The sequence below is a fragment of the Cannabis sativa genome, chromosome 4, assembly GCF_029168945.1.
Source record: "Cannabis sativa cultivar Pink pepper isolate KNU-18-1 chromosome 4, ASM2916894v1, whole genome shotgun sequence".
In the NCBI taxonomy this organism is placed as follows: Eukaryota; Viridiplantae; Streptophyta; class Magnoliopsida; order Rosales; family Cannabaceae; genus Cannabis; species Cannabis sativa.
Genome location: NC_083604.1, coordinates 74,274,861 through 74,293,059, shown reverse-complemented (window position 1 = coordinate 74,293,059; position 18,199 = coordinate 74,274,861). Strand labels below are relative to the sequence as shown.

Genomic DNA, 18,199 nt, shown 5'->3' with positions numbered 1-18,199 from the left:
GCTGCCGAAATTTCGGTAGAATTTGGATTAATATTTTGATTTAAGTTATTTTAAATTTACTTGGTAGGAATTTGTTTTAAATTTGCGGTATGGATAAATCGTGGATGCTTGAGAGGAGAGAAACACCGCAATTTCTAGATGGGTTCAACAAATTTCTAGAGTTTGCCCTAAAAAATTCTAGTAATCACGAAAGAATTCCCTGTCCGTGTGTAGATTGTTGTAACGGAACAAAAGGGAATATTACGATGATAAAGGATCACGTAATTTGTCGGGGTTTCAATAGAAGCTACACTACATGGTATTGGCACGGAGAGCGATCAACCAGTGACCCATATCCGTTAGGGAAGCGGGGGGTAGATGATTTCGAGTTTAATGATGTTGATGATTTTCCTATGGAATTGCTTGATGAAGCACAAGAGGAGTTTCTTGATGATCCTGAAAAATTAGACAATTTGGTTAGTGATGCAGAAAAACCCTTGTTTGATGGTTGTAAAAAATTAAGATTACCAACATTGGTAAAATTTTACAACATTAAAGCTGAAAATGGGGTGAGCGATAAGGGTTTTAGTCGGTTCTTAGTCGCTTTTAAAGAAATTTTGCCTGTTGATAATTGTTTTCCGGTGTCGACATATGAAGTGAAAAAAACTTTAAATGCGATAGGATTGAAGTATGAAAAGATCCATGCATGTCCGAACGATTGTATTTTGTATCGGAACGAATATGCAGACATGGATAGTTGCCCAACTTGTGGTTTACCCCGCCACAAAACGAATAAGAGTGAGGAGAAAAGGAAACTTATTCCTCAAAAAGTGATGTGGTACTTGCCTTTGATTCCTCGTCTCAAACGATTATATCGTAGCTCGGAGCACTCTGCAAACTTGATATGGCATGATACTAAGAGAGTGAGAGACGGTAAACTTAGGCATCCTGCAGATTCGCAAGCATGGAAAAAAGTAGATTACTTGAATCCAGAATTCAAGTTAGAACCAAGACATCTTCGTCTTGGTCTATCTGCAGATGGAGTAAACCCACATAGATCACTGAGTAGTAGGCATAGTTCGTGGCCTGTCTTCCTTGTTATGTACAATCTTCCTCCTTGGTTGGTGATGAAAAGAAAATTTAATATGCTTTCGCTCATGATCTCAGGACCAAACCAACCGGGGCATAATATAGACGTATACTTGGCACCATTAATTGATGATCTAAAAGATTTGTATGAGAATGGTGTTGAGACATATGATGGTCTTAAGAAAGAAATTTTCAAATTGAAGGCCGTGTTATTGTGGACTGTTAGTGACTTCCACATTATAGCAATTTATCGGGTCTGAGCACAAAAGGTTACCAAGGTTGTCCAATTTGCTGCACTAACACACGAGCACGTCGCTTGACGAATGGACACAAAATGTGTTATATGGGCCATAGACGGTACTTGCCTCGAGATCATCCTGATAGAAGGAAAAAGAAAGCATATGATGGTACTGAAGAACGAGATAGTGCTCCTTTGCCAATGTCAGGGGAACAAATTCTTGAACAAGTAGAACATGTAGATTTCAAGTATGGAAAGACACAAAAAAGAAAGAAAACAAATAGTTGTTTTCAACGAAAGTCAATTTTTTTTCGTCTTCCATACTGGAAAGATCTAATGGTTCGACATTGCTTAGATGTTATGCATATAGAAAAAAATGTGTGTGACAGTATCATCGGTACCTTACTTGATATTCCCGGCAAAACTAAAGATGGTTTATCAAGTCGTTTAGATCTTGTTGAAATGGGAATTAGACAATCTTTGGCACTCGAACGTAAAGGTAAACGCTTATATTTGCCTCCTGCATGTTACACTTTGTCAAAGAAAGAGAAAGAAATTGTTTGCAAATCATTATCGAATATGAAAGTCCCTGATGGATACTCTTCTAACATTAAAAACTTGGTAAATACGGATGAATTGAAGCTAATGGGTATGAAATCACACGATTGTCATGCTTTAATGCAACATTTGCTTCCAATCGCCATCAGATCGGTCTTACCCAAAAAGGTTAGAGAGTGTTTGACTCATGTTTGTATTTTCTTCAATCAACTATGTGGGAAGGAATTAGAAATGAGCAAGTTGGATGCATTACATGAGGATATTGTCAAGACTTTATGCAACCTTGAAAGGTATTTTCCACCATCATTCTTTGACATCATGGTACATTTGATGGTTCATTTAGTGAGAGAAGCAAAGTTGTGTGGGCCAGTTTGGGCAAGATGGATGTATCCATTTGAAAGGAATATGAAAGTGCTCAAAAGCTATGTGCGTAACCATTATCGACCGGAAGCTAGTATGGTTGAGTGTTATATATCAGAAGAAGCTGTTGAATTTTGTTCAGAGTACATAGCTGGAGTTGACACAATCGGAATCACCAAACCAAGAAATAGTTCTGATGAGTTTGATAAAGGATTGCGAGGGAAAGGAGAAATGGTTACTGTATCTAAGGCAGAGTTAGATCAAGCTCAATTAGTTTTAATGCACAATAATGCAGAGGTTCAACCATATATAACGTAAGTTATTCATTTGGTTGATCAATTGAATTCATAATCCATTCAATTAACTAATTTTTTTTTACATATATTATTTTTGATTTTCAATTTATTTTGGTGAAGGGTAGTGAGCATATGGAGTTATTACAGTCAATGATTCCGAGAGGTCACAAAAACAAACAGAAGTGGGTTATAGATGAGCATCGTAAAACATTTATTAGGTGGTTAAAGAATACCATTCTAGCGAAGTTACGACAACCAAATCATGGAGTATCAGATGTGTTGAATCGCATAGCTCTTGGACCAACTTTTGACGTATGGAAGCATCAAGCTTACATTGTCAATGGTAAACGGTTTCATACAAAATCTAGAGATGATGCTCGAATGGTTCAGAATAGTGGTGTATGCATAGTTGCGGAGTCCTTACATTTTGCTACTTCAAAGGATAATAATCCAGTTTCAGGTACCATGACATATTATGGAGTGGTGAATGAAATATGGGAGCTGGATTATATATTGTTCCGAATTGCCCTCTTTAAATGTGAATGGGTAGATGTTAATGTTGGAATCAGGACCGACGAGCTTGGATTTACTTTGGTTGATTTGAATAAGAAAGGAAGCAAGGATGATCCTTTCATCATGGCGACCCAAGCAGTACAGGTATTTTATATACCAGATCCTGCTAATAGTAAATGGTCTGTTGTGTTGTCGACACCAGAAAGAAAGTTCGCAGAGAATGAAGATGATGATGAAAATGATGATTTAATGCACGAATGCTTCATTGTTGGACAACGAGTCCATGAACAAGTCGATGATGTTGAACATGATGATGTCTTGGACGATATTGAATTCATACGAAATGATATTGAGGAAGGAATTTGGGTTGACTGTGATTCGATCCAAAAGAAACGAAAAAAGAAAAGAAAATGTGTTTAGTAGGTAATTATTTCTTAATATTTTATGCGATTGACATATGTAACTACCATTGTATGTTGGATTGTTTCTTAATATTTTATGTGATTTATTGACATATGTAACTACCATTGTATGTGTAATTGTATCTTAATATTTAGTAAATATGTTTATTATGTAGATATGGCAGATGATGTGCCGACACATGATTGCTCAGAAGATGAGAACTCAGGAGATGAGAACTTAGGTTATTGTTTGCAACCTCCTAACCATCGAGGTCCCACACGGATGAAGCAGATATGCCAAAGAATGGATAAAGGTGAAAAAATAGACCTTGAAGTTAATGACAAAGGGGAATACTTTGGAGATATGTATGGAGAGATGATATCGTGGCTTGGAGTTAGATGCCGACAAACAATCGGTATCAATTATAAAGACTGGAGATATGTGGATCAATCGTTGAAGGACAAAATTTGGAAAGACGTGCAAGTAAGTTAATTATACAAAATATACTTATTATGGTGTTTTCTAAACTATTTACTAACTGTTTGCTTTCTACATATAGCGTGGTTTCAATGTTCGTGCAGATTGGAAAAAAGATTGTCTTAAAATTGCAGGACGAATTATGAAGGATTTTAAGACAAAAATGACATGCGATGTCATAATGCCTTTGGCCAAAGAGAATAAGGTGAAGGAGCTCGCAATTCCCCCCAAAAACCATCCTGAAATTGATCAAGAAGATTGGGTAAAATTTGTTGCGAGTCGTCTAACACCTGAACACATGGTACATATATGTATATTCACAACATTTATATAATTAGCTTTGATATATGAGCCTTACTAGTATGTAACTTACACATTTTTATTGTAGGCTTTGAGAAAGGCACAATCTGACCGAGCTTGCCAGAATACATCAAGGCACCACTCAGCTCGTAGAGGCATGGTGACTCTCCGAGAGGATGTGGTAATGAATTACATGTTTTATTTAATAAGGCCATGAAACTTAAGTGGGCATGATTCCTAGCTGGGATTAAGATCATTTTCAATCAATTTATTATTTTTTTTAACAATTATATTCCCTTATTAATTACATGTTTGTTGCAGAAAAAAGAAACCAAAATTCAAGATCCAGCCCGCCATCATGTTTGGTTAAAATCCCGCAAGAAAAATAATGTCCTAGTTACAGACTTGGATAGGGAGATTGCCGCAAGAATAGTAAGTGATATCTAACACAATTCAATAACATGAATATATGATTTGTTATTATAAAGTATTAACTATTATCAATCATAATGCATAGGCTGAACTCGAGGAAAAAGTAAACTCGTGTGAAGTTTTGGCCAATGGTCGGAATGACATATTGACTCAAGCATTGTGGACACCCGAGCACCCCGGCCGGCCGAGCCGCCGGGTATGCCACGTTCTTGATTTAATGTTAGATTATTTTTTATTTATTTTACTTAATTTTTTATTAAATGAGTGTTCCAACTCGTTATTTGTAGGTTCACCGCAAAGGCCGTAAGATATTTGGTCGAAAGAAAAGGGCTAAATGTAGTGAATCATCCTTCCAAAAACAAGAAATTCTTCAACTCAAAAAAGAAATTGAAGAATTGAAGAAAAAACTGTATGCTGCACAAGAACAAGATGATGGTAATGACAACTCCTCAGAAGAAAATGATGATCACTTAGATGATCATCGGGGAGTTTGGAGGGTACGAAGATGATAATCGGACACCTCCCGTCATGTACAACTTCTCATCCACTAATAACAACGAAGTACTTTTGTGTTCGTACAACATCCATAATATAGTGGCCAAAGGTGTGCTTCGGAATCCGTTAGTCCAAGAACAATTCATACCGTGCAAGATAAAGAAGGGATTGCACGAGTTTTAATTACAGAACAACTTCAAGAGGATGCTGAAATTGCTCATCCTATCGAAAATATCCGATATGTCTATGAGACAAAGGACATATTTCTTCCTTGGCCAAAACATTTAATTTTAAATTTGGATAAGGTAAAAATTATTTTTTTATTGCCATATATGATTAATGCATATTTATTGTATATTGATGCTATAATTCATATTTTACAGGTTCCCATATTCCCGGATGTCGCATCCACCCATAAATCATCGTCAAAGGGGAAGCAGATAGCAACCCCTCACAGATCACCGAATAAAGGGAAACAGATCTCAACTCTTCCCGCTATGTCTTCTACGGATCACAATCAAATGTCGGGATAGATCAAGTGGACAAGAATGCAACATTCAAGCGGAGGTCCGGGCTCAAATACCTGTATGTCTCCACTTTCTAGTTGAAGAATTTATAAGGAGGAAAGGGAAGTGGAGCGTTGTTGAAGTTCCAACTGATCCAGACTTCATGCCACCTCGCACACATATTATCTTGTCATCAGAGGATGTAGAGCAGGTTGGAACCTTAAATTTTATTGGATGTCAAGGCATGATCTTTGGAATTAGGTATGTTTTACGTAATTATTTTTGGAATTAAGTATGTTTTACATAATATTTTTCCCATTTATTAAAATGTAACACTTAACCATGATAAATTTACGTAGATGCATTTGGGAGGATTTAACGAATATGCGGGAGTATTTCAAGTTCTTTGACCCAGAGCTACTCAATGCCACGGACAAAGATGGAATTGTCCACCAAGAAGTTGTTATCAAATTGGCCGAATGGTTGAATACAATGAATAACAAATCTCAGATGTTCTTCATACCGTGGAACTACGAGTATGTACAAGTACTATTTAAGGACTAGTTAAGTATAATTTAATTCTTCTTTTTAAATTAACACTTAATATTTTCTTATTAATTTCTTATTAGACGTCATTGGATGCTTGAGATTGTTTGTGCTGGGAAGATCATTCACTTGGACCCTTGGCTTAGACATAAACGCCCTAAGATGACTATTGATCTCACACTCCAAAGGTACTTTTCAATTTTCATTTTAAAATTATAATTTTAATTTTCTATAAATTTATACCAACTATTGCTAATTAAATCAATAAAAATCATTGAATTTAATTAGGGCATATGAACTGCTCGGAGGTTCCAACGAGTTACTTGGAACATTTCCAGGAGTAACCGTTGCAGCGTGTCCAAAACAAACATTGGGAATTGAATGTGGTTTTTATGTACTTAGGTACATTAATGACATTGTGAAAGCTCTAAATTCATTCGTTGTGATAAGAGAAAAGGTAATTAAGCTATAATTAGTTCATTTATGTATACCCGTAAATAGGATACTATGCTTATAAATAAGTGATACATATAACTAATTTACACTTTAATTTTACAGTTTGGAAAGATGGACACATACGATGTGGAGACGATGTTGCTACCACTGCAACATCAATGGTTATCGAAATTGACACGATACTTGTACTAGTTAACTTTAGACTTTTAATTTTAGGCAATACTTATTTTGTGTATTTTTTTTATTAGTAAGGACTTAACATATTTTGTAATGTATACTTTAACTTTGTTATAATATAATTACAATGTCTTTTGTACTTAATTTTGTTATATAATTGAAATAATATTTATTTTTATAATTAGTTTATAATTATTTCAAAAAAAATTAATATATAATTAATTATTTAATAAAAATTAATATATATATTTAAAATATTTAAATATTAATCGAAAATATATTTAACAATAACCGAAGATAAATGTCTATTTTCTCTTCTGATATTCGAAACATATGTCTTCGGTTATTATATAAAAACCGAAGATAAAAGTAACCTTTGTCTTCGGTTATTATATAAAAACCGAAGACATATATACCTTTCTCTTCGGTTTTTATATAATAACCGAAGACAAAGGTTACTTTTATCTTCGGTTTTTATATAATAACCGAAGACGTAGCCTCACCTTCGACTTCGGTATTTTAAAACATATGTCATCGCCTCAAACGACTTCGGTTGCGATTTTTAATAAAATCCGAAGATAAACTGGCCTAAAAACCGAAAATAAAGGCCCTTTCTCTAGTAGTGACATAACAAAAATAGGAAAGGTGACAGCGGGTTGCCTTGACGAAGACCTCTCGATTGGGAGTAAATTTACGTGTGGATTTTCCATTCAGCAGAACCGAGAAAGACACTGATGAGATACATTGGTAGATCTTATGAACCCATTTATCAGCAAGCCCCATTTTATGCATAACCGCCTTGACAAAATTTCATTCCCCTCTGTCATAAGCTTTCGACATATTTTAAAGGCCACCTTTGACCCATTACGAAATCTATTACGTTTCATACAGTGGATGCCTTCAAATCCCACGATGGCATTGTCATGTATTACGACCTCCAACAAAAGCACTTTGGAACTCTGAGATTGTCTCATGCATACTATTTTTTAGTGGGTTGGCTAAGTATTTGGAGATTATCTTGTGCACCACATTGTAGAGACTAATGAGTTTAAATTAAAAAAATTTAATTCTAATTCTTGAATAATAAATTAATAATAATTTTTTTAAAATGGACCTGTATGTGCTAGATGGACAAAATAGTTTTTTATTCTATTAATTATATGTGGACTTTGAAGATGATTTTTTTTTGGTGATTATCTTATTACTAATAATTTTTTTTGGTGATTATAAATTATTTGGTTCGACAGAAAAACGAGAAAGAAAAAAAAGTTATCAAGATGTAAATGTAAGAATTAGGTAAGTTTCTTTTTGGGTATATTGAAAAATACCTCTTTTATTTATCAATTAACCAAATTTACCTTTAATTTTATATTTAATTGAAACATACCTCTTTTTATATGTACTGTACCCAAAATACCCTGATATAAGGGAGTCACATGGAGAATATATTAATGTGACAGGGGTAAAATCGGTAAAGTGTTTAAAAAAAGAGATAAAAATGATAAGTTTTAGAAAAGAGGGTAAGAATAAAAGAAGACAGTATAAAAAGGGTATAGAGTCTAATTTCCTCTTTCTTTTTTATTTTTAAGAGTAATATCGAATGTTAAAATACAATAGGTAAAACATAAAAAAACAAAGGTGAATTACCTCATACTATTTTTTAATTTTAATTTACGGTTTGGGTTGTTCTGATAGTTTTTATGTCAGTTGTTATATATACAAATTTTAGTTGCAATTTAAGTTATTCCGTTAATTATCATTGGAGTTTCTGGGTAGAGTTTCGTTAAAATATATAAAAAAAATTATTTTAGAGTATAAAGATAAAAAATTCCTCAAAAAAAATACTTACATTAATAAAATAAAAAAGTAAATGATGACAATTTATTTGAGCTTTTTTATTGCACATAACAGTTTACTCACAAAAGGAGCTCATTACATTAGAAACGGAAGTACGTGGTACTCTTTCTCAACCACCCAACAAACTGAACAATAATTAAAATTTAAACAAGACTGCATTTATTTATTATTGGTGGGATATGGGATCTTTTATTTATTTATTTATTAGGAATAATACACTAAAAAAGCTATATTTTTATAGCTTAATTAGTTGAGTGCAGCTTTGGCATTGGCGTCTCGGAGTTTCTTTTCATCAGAAAGTATTTTTGCCAAACTGCAAAATAATAACAATAATTAGCATATAAATCTGTAGGTTAGCCAAAAACCATATAAATAGTAATTAATTACTTTTAATAGCTATATTTATTTATATTAAAAAATAGAGTTATGAAAATATATAGTAATAAATATTTGATATAAATTAATTAATATACCTTTTTAGAGAGTTAGCATTGGTACCAGCACCTGGAACAGGTTCATAGAGACCAGTTGCCATACTCATACGTACAACTGGCTTTTCCAGCAACTCCTTACCAGTTTTCACTAAATTCTCCAAGTTTTCTTTTGTAGCTATATCCACTGATGCTAGGGTTCCTTTCAGAGTATCATCCTAATAACAATAATAAAAAATTTATTTAAAATAAGATAGAGTTGAACAACCAACAAATTAATATTTATATCTACAAAAAAAAATACTAATTAAAGGGACCTCATACAGCCTAGCATTATTATTAATGTAATTTAATAACAAGTTTTATTGAGAGACATGTCATAATACTATTTATATATAATAATAAAACTTACATCAATGCGAAGATAGTTGTGTTGAGAATCAGAAGCATGGAAAAGAACAGAGTTATGATAGTCAACCATATCGGCACTTGCTTCAGAGAAAACATCAATGATAGGAGTTGATCCATTGAAAAATATCCAACTAACAGTTCCCCATTGGGCTGACATTCTAGCATTGTATTTTTGCTCTGTCTTGTTTGATCCTGTTCCCAATGTTATCATCAGAAAACGAGACATCTCCAATGGCTTTACCGTTCCGTAATCTGGATTCGCTTTCGTTATTTCTTTTGTAATCTCACTAAACGCAATCAAAGACTGCAACAACAATATTAATATAATTTAATTAATCATCACAAAAATAAACAATTAATATCTTTATATATATAAAAAGAGTTTGTATGTATATGTGTACAGGATTATTGGCGGCCATGCCACCGTCGATGAGATCAAATTCAGCAGTCTTTCCATCTTTGTCTTGGTTTGTAAAATAATGGGAAGGAAGGTATGTTGGAGCTGCCGATGTCCCAATACAAATGTCCGCAAGATGAGCATCTAACGATGTCACCGTCTTAGCCTATATTTACATATATTATATGTTATCATCCTTTAATGGGTCATTTTCATAAATTGCAATAAAAAATCGTATAGAAACCCTTATTGCAACTAGCGCTGCAACCACTTTAGAAATCCAAACCGTAAATTTGAAAAAAAAATAAAAAAAAATAGTACATGAGTAATAATTTACCTTAATTAATTAATTAACATTATAGATATATAAATATTATTACCATATGAGTGGAAAATATGACAGGTTGGAGTTTCTTGATATCAAAAGCTGGAATGACAACATTTGTGAGGGTCTCATGCAACCTTGTGGTACCTAATATCTTTCTAACAGTGTCATGAAGATACTGCCCATTATATTTTGGTCCAATTGCAACACCTCTCACTGGATCAAGAATACCAAAGATACCACTGCATGCATTTTTCATCATTATATAATTAGACACGTGTGAATTAGTACTATACATATATATTTCCAAATATATATATATATATACGTACTTTAACTGTGGGAAGATTTTAGGGCAGTGCTCAAGATAAAATGGTACGATTTCATTGGCAGCATATAATGGGCGATTGTGTTGGTTGGGAGCTGTTAACATGGCCGTGATAAGCCCTCCTGTACTTGTCCCAGATATCATATCGAAGTAGTCAGCAATTCGAGCATCCTTCCCATCTAGCTCCTATAAATGTACATAATTAATTTCATTCATTCATAGCATGTACTATGAGAGCTTTCATATAAATGTTTATTAGTACAATTATAAGTGGTGCGCTTTGCCACATACTTAACAATATTTCATATTAATTATGTACCAATATTAGTATATACCTGAAGTTGAGACTCGAGGTACTCAATAAGAACACCGGGGATTATTCCTCTGATTCCTCCTCCATCAACACTAAGAATAGTGACCATTTGGCCATGTTTTGGTGGCTGACGTGTTACTGTTGCCATTATTCTTAATTTAAATTATTATATATGTTGATCGATCGACCAAAGCAAAGCAAAGCAAGAACTTGGTTTGATAACAAATCGGCAAGAGCAGTTGTATTTATAGGTGATTGCTAGTTAGTGTTTATACAACACTGTACCTATATACATTTATTTCTTCCAACAACTTTATTTATATCTTCAACTACTCCTTTTTCTTTATTCCTTTTTTTCTTTTCCCAAAAAAACTACGATTAGCAAATTTCTTCTTTTTCTTTTCTATTTATTACAAATTATTTATGATGCGTGTAACGTGTATGTCGTATTTCTCATGTTTTTCATTTTTTTTTTCTTAGGAGTACTTTATAATTGTTTGAAACTATATATTTATAAATTTTTTAAATAGTTTATAATATAAAATATAAACAGTTGTCTATTACAAGTATAATATATATATACTAGGTGAATGTACGTGCCGAGCCAGCTAATTTCATTTAAGATTTTAGTCTTTTTAAGATTTTAAATATATTTTATTTTTAAAGATTACAATTTTTTTTTTTGAAAAAATTAAATATTTATATTTGAAAAATCTTTATATATTTGAAATATCTTTATCTTTATCTTCCGATGACACTTGAATCATCGGGGCGAATTAACACCAACCAATAAGAAAGAAAAAAAACAGAGAACGGTTTCAAGGTGGAGTATTGTGTTTAATATATGAGTTTGCACGATCAGATTTAGAACAATTACAAATAATGAGAAAGTAGATACAGAAATTAAATCTAATCAAATTTAAATTTAAATGGTATATGATTTAGATATTTTTAATTAATCTATGTAATATTTAATAATTATTTAGTCAAAAAAATATCTACAAACATCATAGTGAAAAAAATAATAACAATAAAAAAATAGTTATCCTTATATTATAGAAAAATAGAAAAATTAAATTTTAGCATCAATTAAAATTAATAATTATACCTGTATAATTAATAGGTTAAAAAAAAAGAGTAATGACCTATATTATAGATAGATATATAGACTATGGAGTGCAAACACTTGGACTAATTTGATGACTCTCTACTGCCAAAAATTTATTCACATTAGAATAGAAAAGAAATTAATAAAGCAATTAAAAAGAATAACATCACATTATGCATCAGAATCAAAAAAATAAAGATTTTTTTAAAAAATAAATAAAAAAATTATTAATATTCTCCCTATATAGGTTTGTTAGAGAGATATGTGGCTAAGATGATTTTTTTAATTTAAAAATAGATTATTAATATTTAAAAGATTGTTTAATTTTTTGGTTTAATTATTGGGTTTATTTGTTAACGGGAGATCAAACCTAATCGTTAAATTTAACAGAATATTTTTTTTATTTTTAAGTATATTCTGTTAAACCAAGAAATGCCGTTAGATAGGCACTTTTAATATATAAAGATATATATCCATTTCATATATATTTGAACCTCATATTAACAACTGTTAATTATTCAAAAAAAAAAATTAAACCAAAAAGCTCAATCATACATTTTTTATATTTTTAAAGGAGAAATCAGCAAAAATACAGCAAACAAAGGATTAGAATTACGCCCATTAAACCAAAGTGTTATCTAACTCTAGTGACATTTGGGCTAAATTATGGGTTGCTGTACTCCTTAGCTAGCTTGTGAGAATGGGATAAGGACACAGTTGAGAAGGTAGGCATCACCTCTTGCAGGGAGTCTATAAGCGCGCCATACTTAGAAAAAATATTGTCGTGTGCTTGTAAGTCTCTGACTAAGTTCAAAGCAGACTATTTTTACTTGGTGTATTATTATTTGGGGGTCTTTACACCAAGTTAAGGGAAACTTACAAAAATACTAAAATTTGGGTTAACTTTTACAAAAATACTGCCACACGGAAAGTTTTTCAAAAATACAATATTTTTATAAAACACCAGTAAAACACAAAGCAAAACAACTCAAAACAACAGTAGAACACTAGTAAAACACCAGTAGAACACCAGTGAAAACTTAACACAGTATACTACAGTATGAAACTTATAAAAAAACACAGTAAAAAAGTAAAAAATACCGCCTGACAGTATTTTTGTAAAAAAATGACAAAAATTAGTATACTATGTAAATTTCCCCCAAGTTAATGCTTGTAACAAGGCCCATGCCTCAGTAGTGTTTGGGGGCATCATTCTTAGACAACTCTTTGTAAAGGCTGCAATCACTTGGCCTGTAGAGTTTCAAACCAGAGCTCTTGATCCTATTTTTTATTTTCTATTGGACGCTACACCATCGACATTAAGCTTTAAGAGTCTTGTCTCTGGGGTGTTCATGTACGGTTGTGGGTTGTGATGTAATTAGAAACACCTGGAGAATGCTTTTGTTAAGCTTGTTGATAGAATCTGTGGAAGTCATTGTCTTCTTGATATATCCAGAGAGGTTGTTCCTGTATATTCCTAAAAGTAAAGGAGTTTCTACTATTCTAAATCTTCAACATAACACAAAGAAATAATTCGAAGTTATTTTATTACAATTGATATTTGAAAAAAAAAAATAGTGTGTCAAAAGTATTTTTTTTTTCCTTTCTTTACCTTAACAAACCCTCTTGACACCCTTGCATTCAAAAAAGCATGCTGAGTATTTTTAGGAAAGTTACCACACCTGGAACACATGGGGGAAGGGCTACTTTTCCTATGATGCGGGTTGATAGCTGTGGGAAGAGTATTATGACAAAGCCTATGGGTGAAAGTTTGATTTTGGAAGCAATGCAAAAATTCCAAAAGGGTACTTCCACCAGTTGGTGAGTGTATTAGGGTTGGAGGAAGCTGGCTTGGCAGCATGACGAATAGTTTGAGCGAGATGGTAACTTGTTTTGACTGTGTACTTGCCTGAGTAACTGCTACAGGAGAATGTCTAGCTTTTTAGTGTTTGGAGGAGAGGATAACCAGGACAACATCTCTAGGAAAGAGGTTACTAATTGTTTACATTCTAGTTACTTGTGGCAAGGAGAAGGTCAGAGGCTCGAGTTTGTGATGCAGCTAAATGAAGGGGAGATAGGTGCAATTTAGAATCTAGTTATCTTGGTAAATATATACACAGTTTTCCATTCTCAATTCTCCAACGAATACATTTTTAAGAGCTATTTGCCCATTGCAAACTCTACCAAACATAAGAGGGTATGTGGCCCATACTGGCCTCGAAGAAGGTGGACTTGGGGTAATGTTTTACTTTGAAAAGCTTGTCAAGTAGGGAAGATGGGTTGGAGTGGATTCTCCAAGCTTGTTTGTCCAGCATTGCTTGGTTAAAGCAGTTTTAAGATCTTAACCCTAGTCCCCCCCAAAATTTAGAGCTACAGAGGGCATTCCATTTTTTCTAATAAATTTTTCCTTCCCCCTCATTGGATCCCCACCAGAACTTAGTCATTTCTCTCTCAAAAAACTTACAAAAAGAGGCTGGAATTTGAAGACAGGCATAACATTAGATGAAATTGATTGAATAACGGCTTTATATGGAGAACTTCCTTACCCCCTTTTGAGAAAAACTTTCCTTTCCATTTGGCAAGATAGGACCAGATTCTTTCCATTACCAGATTAAAGAAATGTTTTTTGAGCGGCCAAAACACAAAGGCAAGCCTAGGTACTTATCCAAGCTGTTAGTGGAAGGGATGCCCATATAATCCTGAATGAGGTTTTGGTAGGTTAAGTTAGCGTTTGGAAGAAAAAGATGGATGACTTATTGAAGTTAACTAATTTCCTCGAGACACGTTCATACAAGAGAGGGTTTCTTTGATATCATTACAGACTTGGATATTTGATTTAAAGAATAGAATGTTATCATCCTGAAAGAAAAGTGTGAGAGAGTTTTAAGGCAGACCTAGTAATTTGAATCCCTATAGCTTATTCAGTCGCCTCAGCTTGTCTGAGTAAAGTTGAGAGGCCTTCGGAACAAAGAAGAAAGAGGTAAGGGGAAAGGGGATCCCCTTGCCTAATTCCTCTAGAGGGAGTAACATAGCCAAGTGCATGGCCACTAATATTAATTTTGAAGGAGGCGATGGTTAGGCAAGCCATAATCAAGGAGAGAAATTTTCTTGGGAAGCCAAGCTTCATTATGATTATGTTCATAAAAATTCATTCCACTCGATCGAAAGCTATGGCCATGTCAAGTTTGATTGCCATCTAGCTAGTTTTCTTTTTTTTTCCTACCCTTAATGCATGCAGGAGTTCCTAGGCCATCAGGATATTATCAGAGATAAGTCACCCTTTGAGAAAGGCACTTTGATTTTGTCATATGAGTGGACTGATAACTTGTTTTATCCTATTACCCAAAAATTTTGAGACAATTTTGTAGATGATTGTGCAAAGGCTAATAGGGAAAAAGTCATTTATAGTAGATAGATCTCGCAGTACTTTAGGTATAAGAGTGATGAGAGTTGTGTTGAAGTGAGAGATATTAGGTCCATGATTAAGAAAACTTAACACAGCATCAGTCAATGTGCCTCCTAGAATATGCCAGTTCTTTTGGTTAAAAAGGTTATTAAAACCATCAATACCAGGAGCTTTGTCGGAGGGCATTTGGAAAAGGGTTCTCTTGATTTCTTGAGGGGAAAAACTTTTCTTGAGGAAGTGTCACATGTGATGTGAACATGTCAGTGTAGAACCTTTCTATCTCTTGGAGGATATCATCAACATTATCCCATTTGGAGCCATCTTTTAGGGTGAGGTGATTAATTCGGTTGGCTCTTTTTTTTATTCAAAGTAAACCTATGGAAAAATCTAGTGTTTTTGTCTTCTGTCTGGAGCCAATTGACTCTAGGTCGTTGTTTCCATTAAGTTTCCTCCTTGTAAATGAGCCTATATAAATTAGCTAGTATTTTTCTCTTACATTGGAGAGTCTCTTCAGAGTCAACAAGTGTGTTCCTAGCCTTTTCAATCTTTTTTTGGGGTTTGATGATTCTCTTCTGAAAATCAAGGAAAGCTTTGTGTTTCCAGTTAGAGAGATGGTCAGCCACAGACCTCTTAAGTCACAGCAAGGCTTTGGATGGAGGAACCAGACATGGGATTATAGTTACAAGCCTTAAGTAGGACATCTTCCCGATTTAGTTTGGTTAACCAAAAGTTTTCAAACAGGAATATCTTATGTCTATGACCCGAAATGAGGTTAGGGGGTTGGTGTTGAAGCTTTAAATGTATGGCTCTATGATCAGAGTCAAAGAAGTCTAAATGGCTAGGACTAGCATTAAGAAATAGAGCATTCCAATGTTTGTTTCCTAAGGCCTAGTCTAACTTTTCCTAAATGATTGTTATTCTAAGTCATCATTGGCCCTTCAAAATCTAACACCTCTACATAGAATTTATCTATGAAATCTCTAAAATGATCATATGGGTCGTTCCTATTGTTATTATTATTTTTGTCATTCCAAGTTAAAAAAAATGTTAAATTCTCTCATGATAAGCTAAGGCAATAAAACACATGAGTGGCTAATTCTATGAAGAATTTGCCAAGTATTGAAACGATTGATGGGCAAGGAGCCTCATAAAAATCAGGTGAATTAAAATCAGAAATATTAATATTGGAGACATAGCAATGAACATGATTATAAAGTAATTACTTATCGTTACATTCAAATTCAAAGTCCAGAAATATAAAAGTCCCCCTCCTAAACCAACTCTAGGGACCTCAAAACCCAATTTAGCCTTAATTATATCAATAGAACCCTTACATAGTCTAGATTCCATAACAAAGAGGAAAGATGGCTCATACATTATAATCAAGAAGGAGAGATTTAGGAAGGCTCAATAACTCCCCAAGCCTCAAGCATTCTAGCTTAAGAGATTTATTTGTTTAGGCAAGCATGTTCGTCCACAGGACATGCCTTTTCACTAGAGGCTACCTCCACGACTTCTTGATGTGGTTAGGGCCTGTATTTTTTTAACATTTTCCTCTGTTCATTGCCTACAGTCGCTAGTTGTCTCTTAAAACACATTGAGCTAGTAGCAAAAGGCTCTTCCTTGTCATGGTCTTCTTAGTTGGGCCTTCAGAGCTGCCCACTACAAACGCAAAGGAACTTAGAGTTCCTACAACATTAGGGGTAGGAATAGGGCCAGTGGCTGGATTAGGATTGGTACTTGTAATGGATCATTCATAAGATGAAAGTGGGGGAAGTAGAACTTCTCAACCTCGGGTGGAAGGATATCTTGGAGAGGTAAAGTAAGGTTATAGACCCTCCTGAGGCTGCAGACATAAGCGCAGTGAAAGATGGATCGAGTACTACTTGGAGTTGCTGGTTTTGTGGGAGTGTTGGTGTGGCAGCATTGGGCAAGGTTTCAAGGCAAGTATTATTGTTTGCGTTGCCTAGGGAAGAGATGAAGAGGCCATTGATATCAAAGTATTATCCCCCAATAGGCTAAAAGGAGAAATCCTATTAGTTAGAAAGTCCTTGGGAAATTAATAGAGGTGTTTATGAAGTTCATGAGGCTGTAGCTGGGCATCTGCATGAAATGGATTAAGGGGCCATAGTTCCTGGGGGACGTGGCTGGTTGGGAAAGGGAAGGAGACCAAAAGGGCCTTTATTGGTACAGGTAATTTCACGTAAATATTTTCATATGGGATCCCAAATTGTTACCTTTTGATACTTTATGTCGCAGAATGTTTTGTAACTAGATTTGAAGATCCCAAATTGTAAATATTTCTTAAAAAATTCACATGTTCTGTAAAATTTTAATCATCACAAAATTTTTATTAAATGCACTTTTTATATTAAAACCCTTTGATTAGTAAAGGTTAACACAATAATTAGAAAATATCATGATGTGCTTTAGATACTAGAGTGTTACAGTGTTATTTTGAGCCTTAGACAAAAATAAAAATTGGGCTCCTCTACATAAAATGGGGTCCTGCGAATTTAAACTCTAGACCTCCAAATTAACACTCTAAACAAATTTCAACTAATCTACAATATAAATTTACTAATGTGTGTATTATGTTTATTTTATTACTAATACTATTTTCTTTTACAAAGTGTGGGCCTTGAGTGGTTGGGAACTCAAGGTCGATCATGTTTATATATTTTAGGGTAATTAGGATTTTTATTTCCCGAACTTTGACATATATCAAATCATGTCTCCTGAATTTTTAAGGTCGTTAAGAATTATTCTTAAACTATTGAGATTGTTGAGTTTAAGGAC

At 33.7% G+C, this 18,199-nt stretch overlaps 4 protein-coding genes across 4 annotated transcripts; 3 read left to right on the top strand and 1 right to left on the bottom strand.

Annotated features, from left to right (window-relative positions):
• The first annotated feature begins 1,812 nt into the window (after positions 1–1,812).
• Positions 1,813–3,539, top strand: LOC133028945 (uncharacterized). Its single transcript, XM_061114474.1, has 2 exons — positions 1,813–2,538; positions 2,646–3,539. Exons 1-2 carry the CDS (start codon positions 1,886–1,888, stop codon positions 3,451–3,453), a joined length of 1,461 nt encoding a protein of 486 aa, XP_060970457.1. The 5' UTR covers positions 1,813–1,885; the 3' UTR covers positions 3,454–3,539.
• A 43-nt stretch (positions 3,540–3,582) lies between these two features.
• LOC133037144 (uncharacterized) lies at positions 3,583–5,672 on the top strand. The gene is made up of 7 exons (XM_061113985.1): positions 3,583–3,918; positions 3,995–4,213; positions 4,301–4,393; positions 4,534–4,644; positions 4,730–4,840; positions 4,932–5,141; positions 5,523–5,672. The coding sequence occupies exons 1-7, from the start codon at positions 3,613–3,615 to the stop codon at positions 5,670–5,672; spliced, it is 1,200 nt and encodes a 399-aa protein (XP_060969968.1). The 5' UTR covers positions 3,583–3,612.
• A 76-nt stretch (positions 5,673–5,748) lies between these two features.
• LOC115714791 (uncharacterized) lies at positions 5,749–7,040 on the top strand. Its single transcript, XM_030643542.2, has 5 exons — positions 5,749–5,906; positions 6,005–6,181; positions 6,275–6,379; positions 6,480–6,648; positions 6,750–7,040. Exons 1-5 carry the CDS (start codon positions 5,809–5,811, stop codon positions 6,837–6,839), a joined length of 639 nt encoding a protein of 212 aa, XP_030499402.2. The 5' UTR covers positions 5,749–5,808; the 3' UTR covers positions 6,840–7,040.
• Positions 7,041–8,695: 1,655 nt separating this feature from the next.
• Positions 8,696–11,109, bottom strand: LOC115711962 (patatin-like protein 1). Its single transcript, XM_030640163.2, has 7 exons — positions 10,909–11,109; positions 10,578–10,759; positions 10,301–10,487; positions 9,925–10,086; positions 9,525–9,827; positions 9,155–9,330; positions 8,696–8,994 (listed from the first exon to the last, which is right to left on the bottom strand). Exons 1-7 carry the CDS (start codon positions 11,032–11,034, stop codon positions 8,928–8,930), a joined length of 1,203 nt encoding a protein of 400 aa, XP_030496023.1. The 5' UTR covers positions 11,035–11,109; the 3' UTR covers positions 8,696–8,927.
• Positions 11,110–18,199: the final 7,090 nt, after the last annotated feature.

Bases quoted from the DNA above. Each gene is read 5' to 3' on its own strand.
- LOC133037144 (XM_061113985.1), top strand. From the start codon at position 3,613: ATGGCAGATGATGTGCCGACACATGATTGCTCAGAAGATGAGAACTCA. The intron at 4,394-4,533 runs GTAATGAATTAC...TGTTTGTTGCAG, and splicing joins TGACTCTCCGAGAGGATGTG to AAAAAAGAAACCAAAATTCA. The intron at 4,645-4,729 runs GTAAGTGATATC...CATAATGCATAG, and splicing joins GGGAGATTGCCGCAAGAATA to GCTGAACTCGAGGAAAAAGT.
- LOC133028945 (XM_061114474.1), top strand. From the start codon at position 1,886: ATGAAAGTCCCTGATGGATACTCTTCTAACATTAAAAACTTGGTAAAT. The intron at 2,539-2,645 runs GTAAGTTATTCA...GGTGAAGGGTAG, and splicing joins GAGGTTCAACCATATATAAC to TGAGCATATGGAGTTATTAC.
- LOC115711962 (XM_030640163.2), bottom strand. From the start codon at position 11,034: ATGGCAACAGTAACACGTCAGCCACCAAAACATGGCCAAATGGTCACT. The intron at 10,760-10,908 runs GTATATACTAAT...GTACATTTATAG, and splicing joins ACCTCGAGTCTCAACTTCAG to GAGCTAGATGGGAAGGATGC. The intron at 8,995-9,154 runs GTATATTAATTA...ATTATTTTGCAG, and splicing joins AATGCTAACTCTCTAAAAAG to TTTGGCAAAAATACTTTCTG.
- LOC115714791 (XM_030643542.2), top strand. From the start codon at position 5,809: ATGCCACCTCGCACACATATTATCTTGTCATCAGAGGATGTAGAGCAG. The intron at 5,907-6,004 runs GTATGTTTTACG...AAATTTACGTAG, and splicing joins GGCATGATCTTTGGAATTAG to ATGCATTTGGGAGGATTTAA. The intron at 6,649-6,749 runs GTAATTAAGCTA...TTAATTTTACAG, and splicing joins TCGTTGTGATAAGAGAAAAG to TTTGGAAAGATGGACACATA.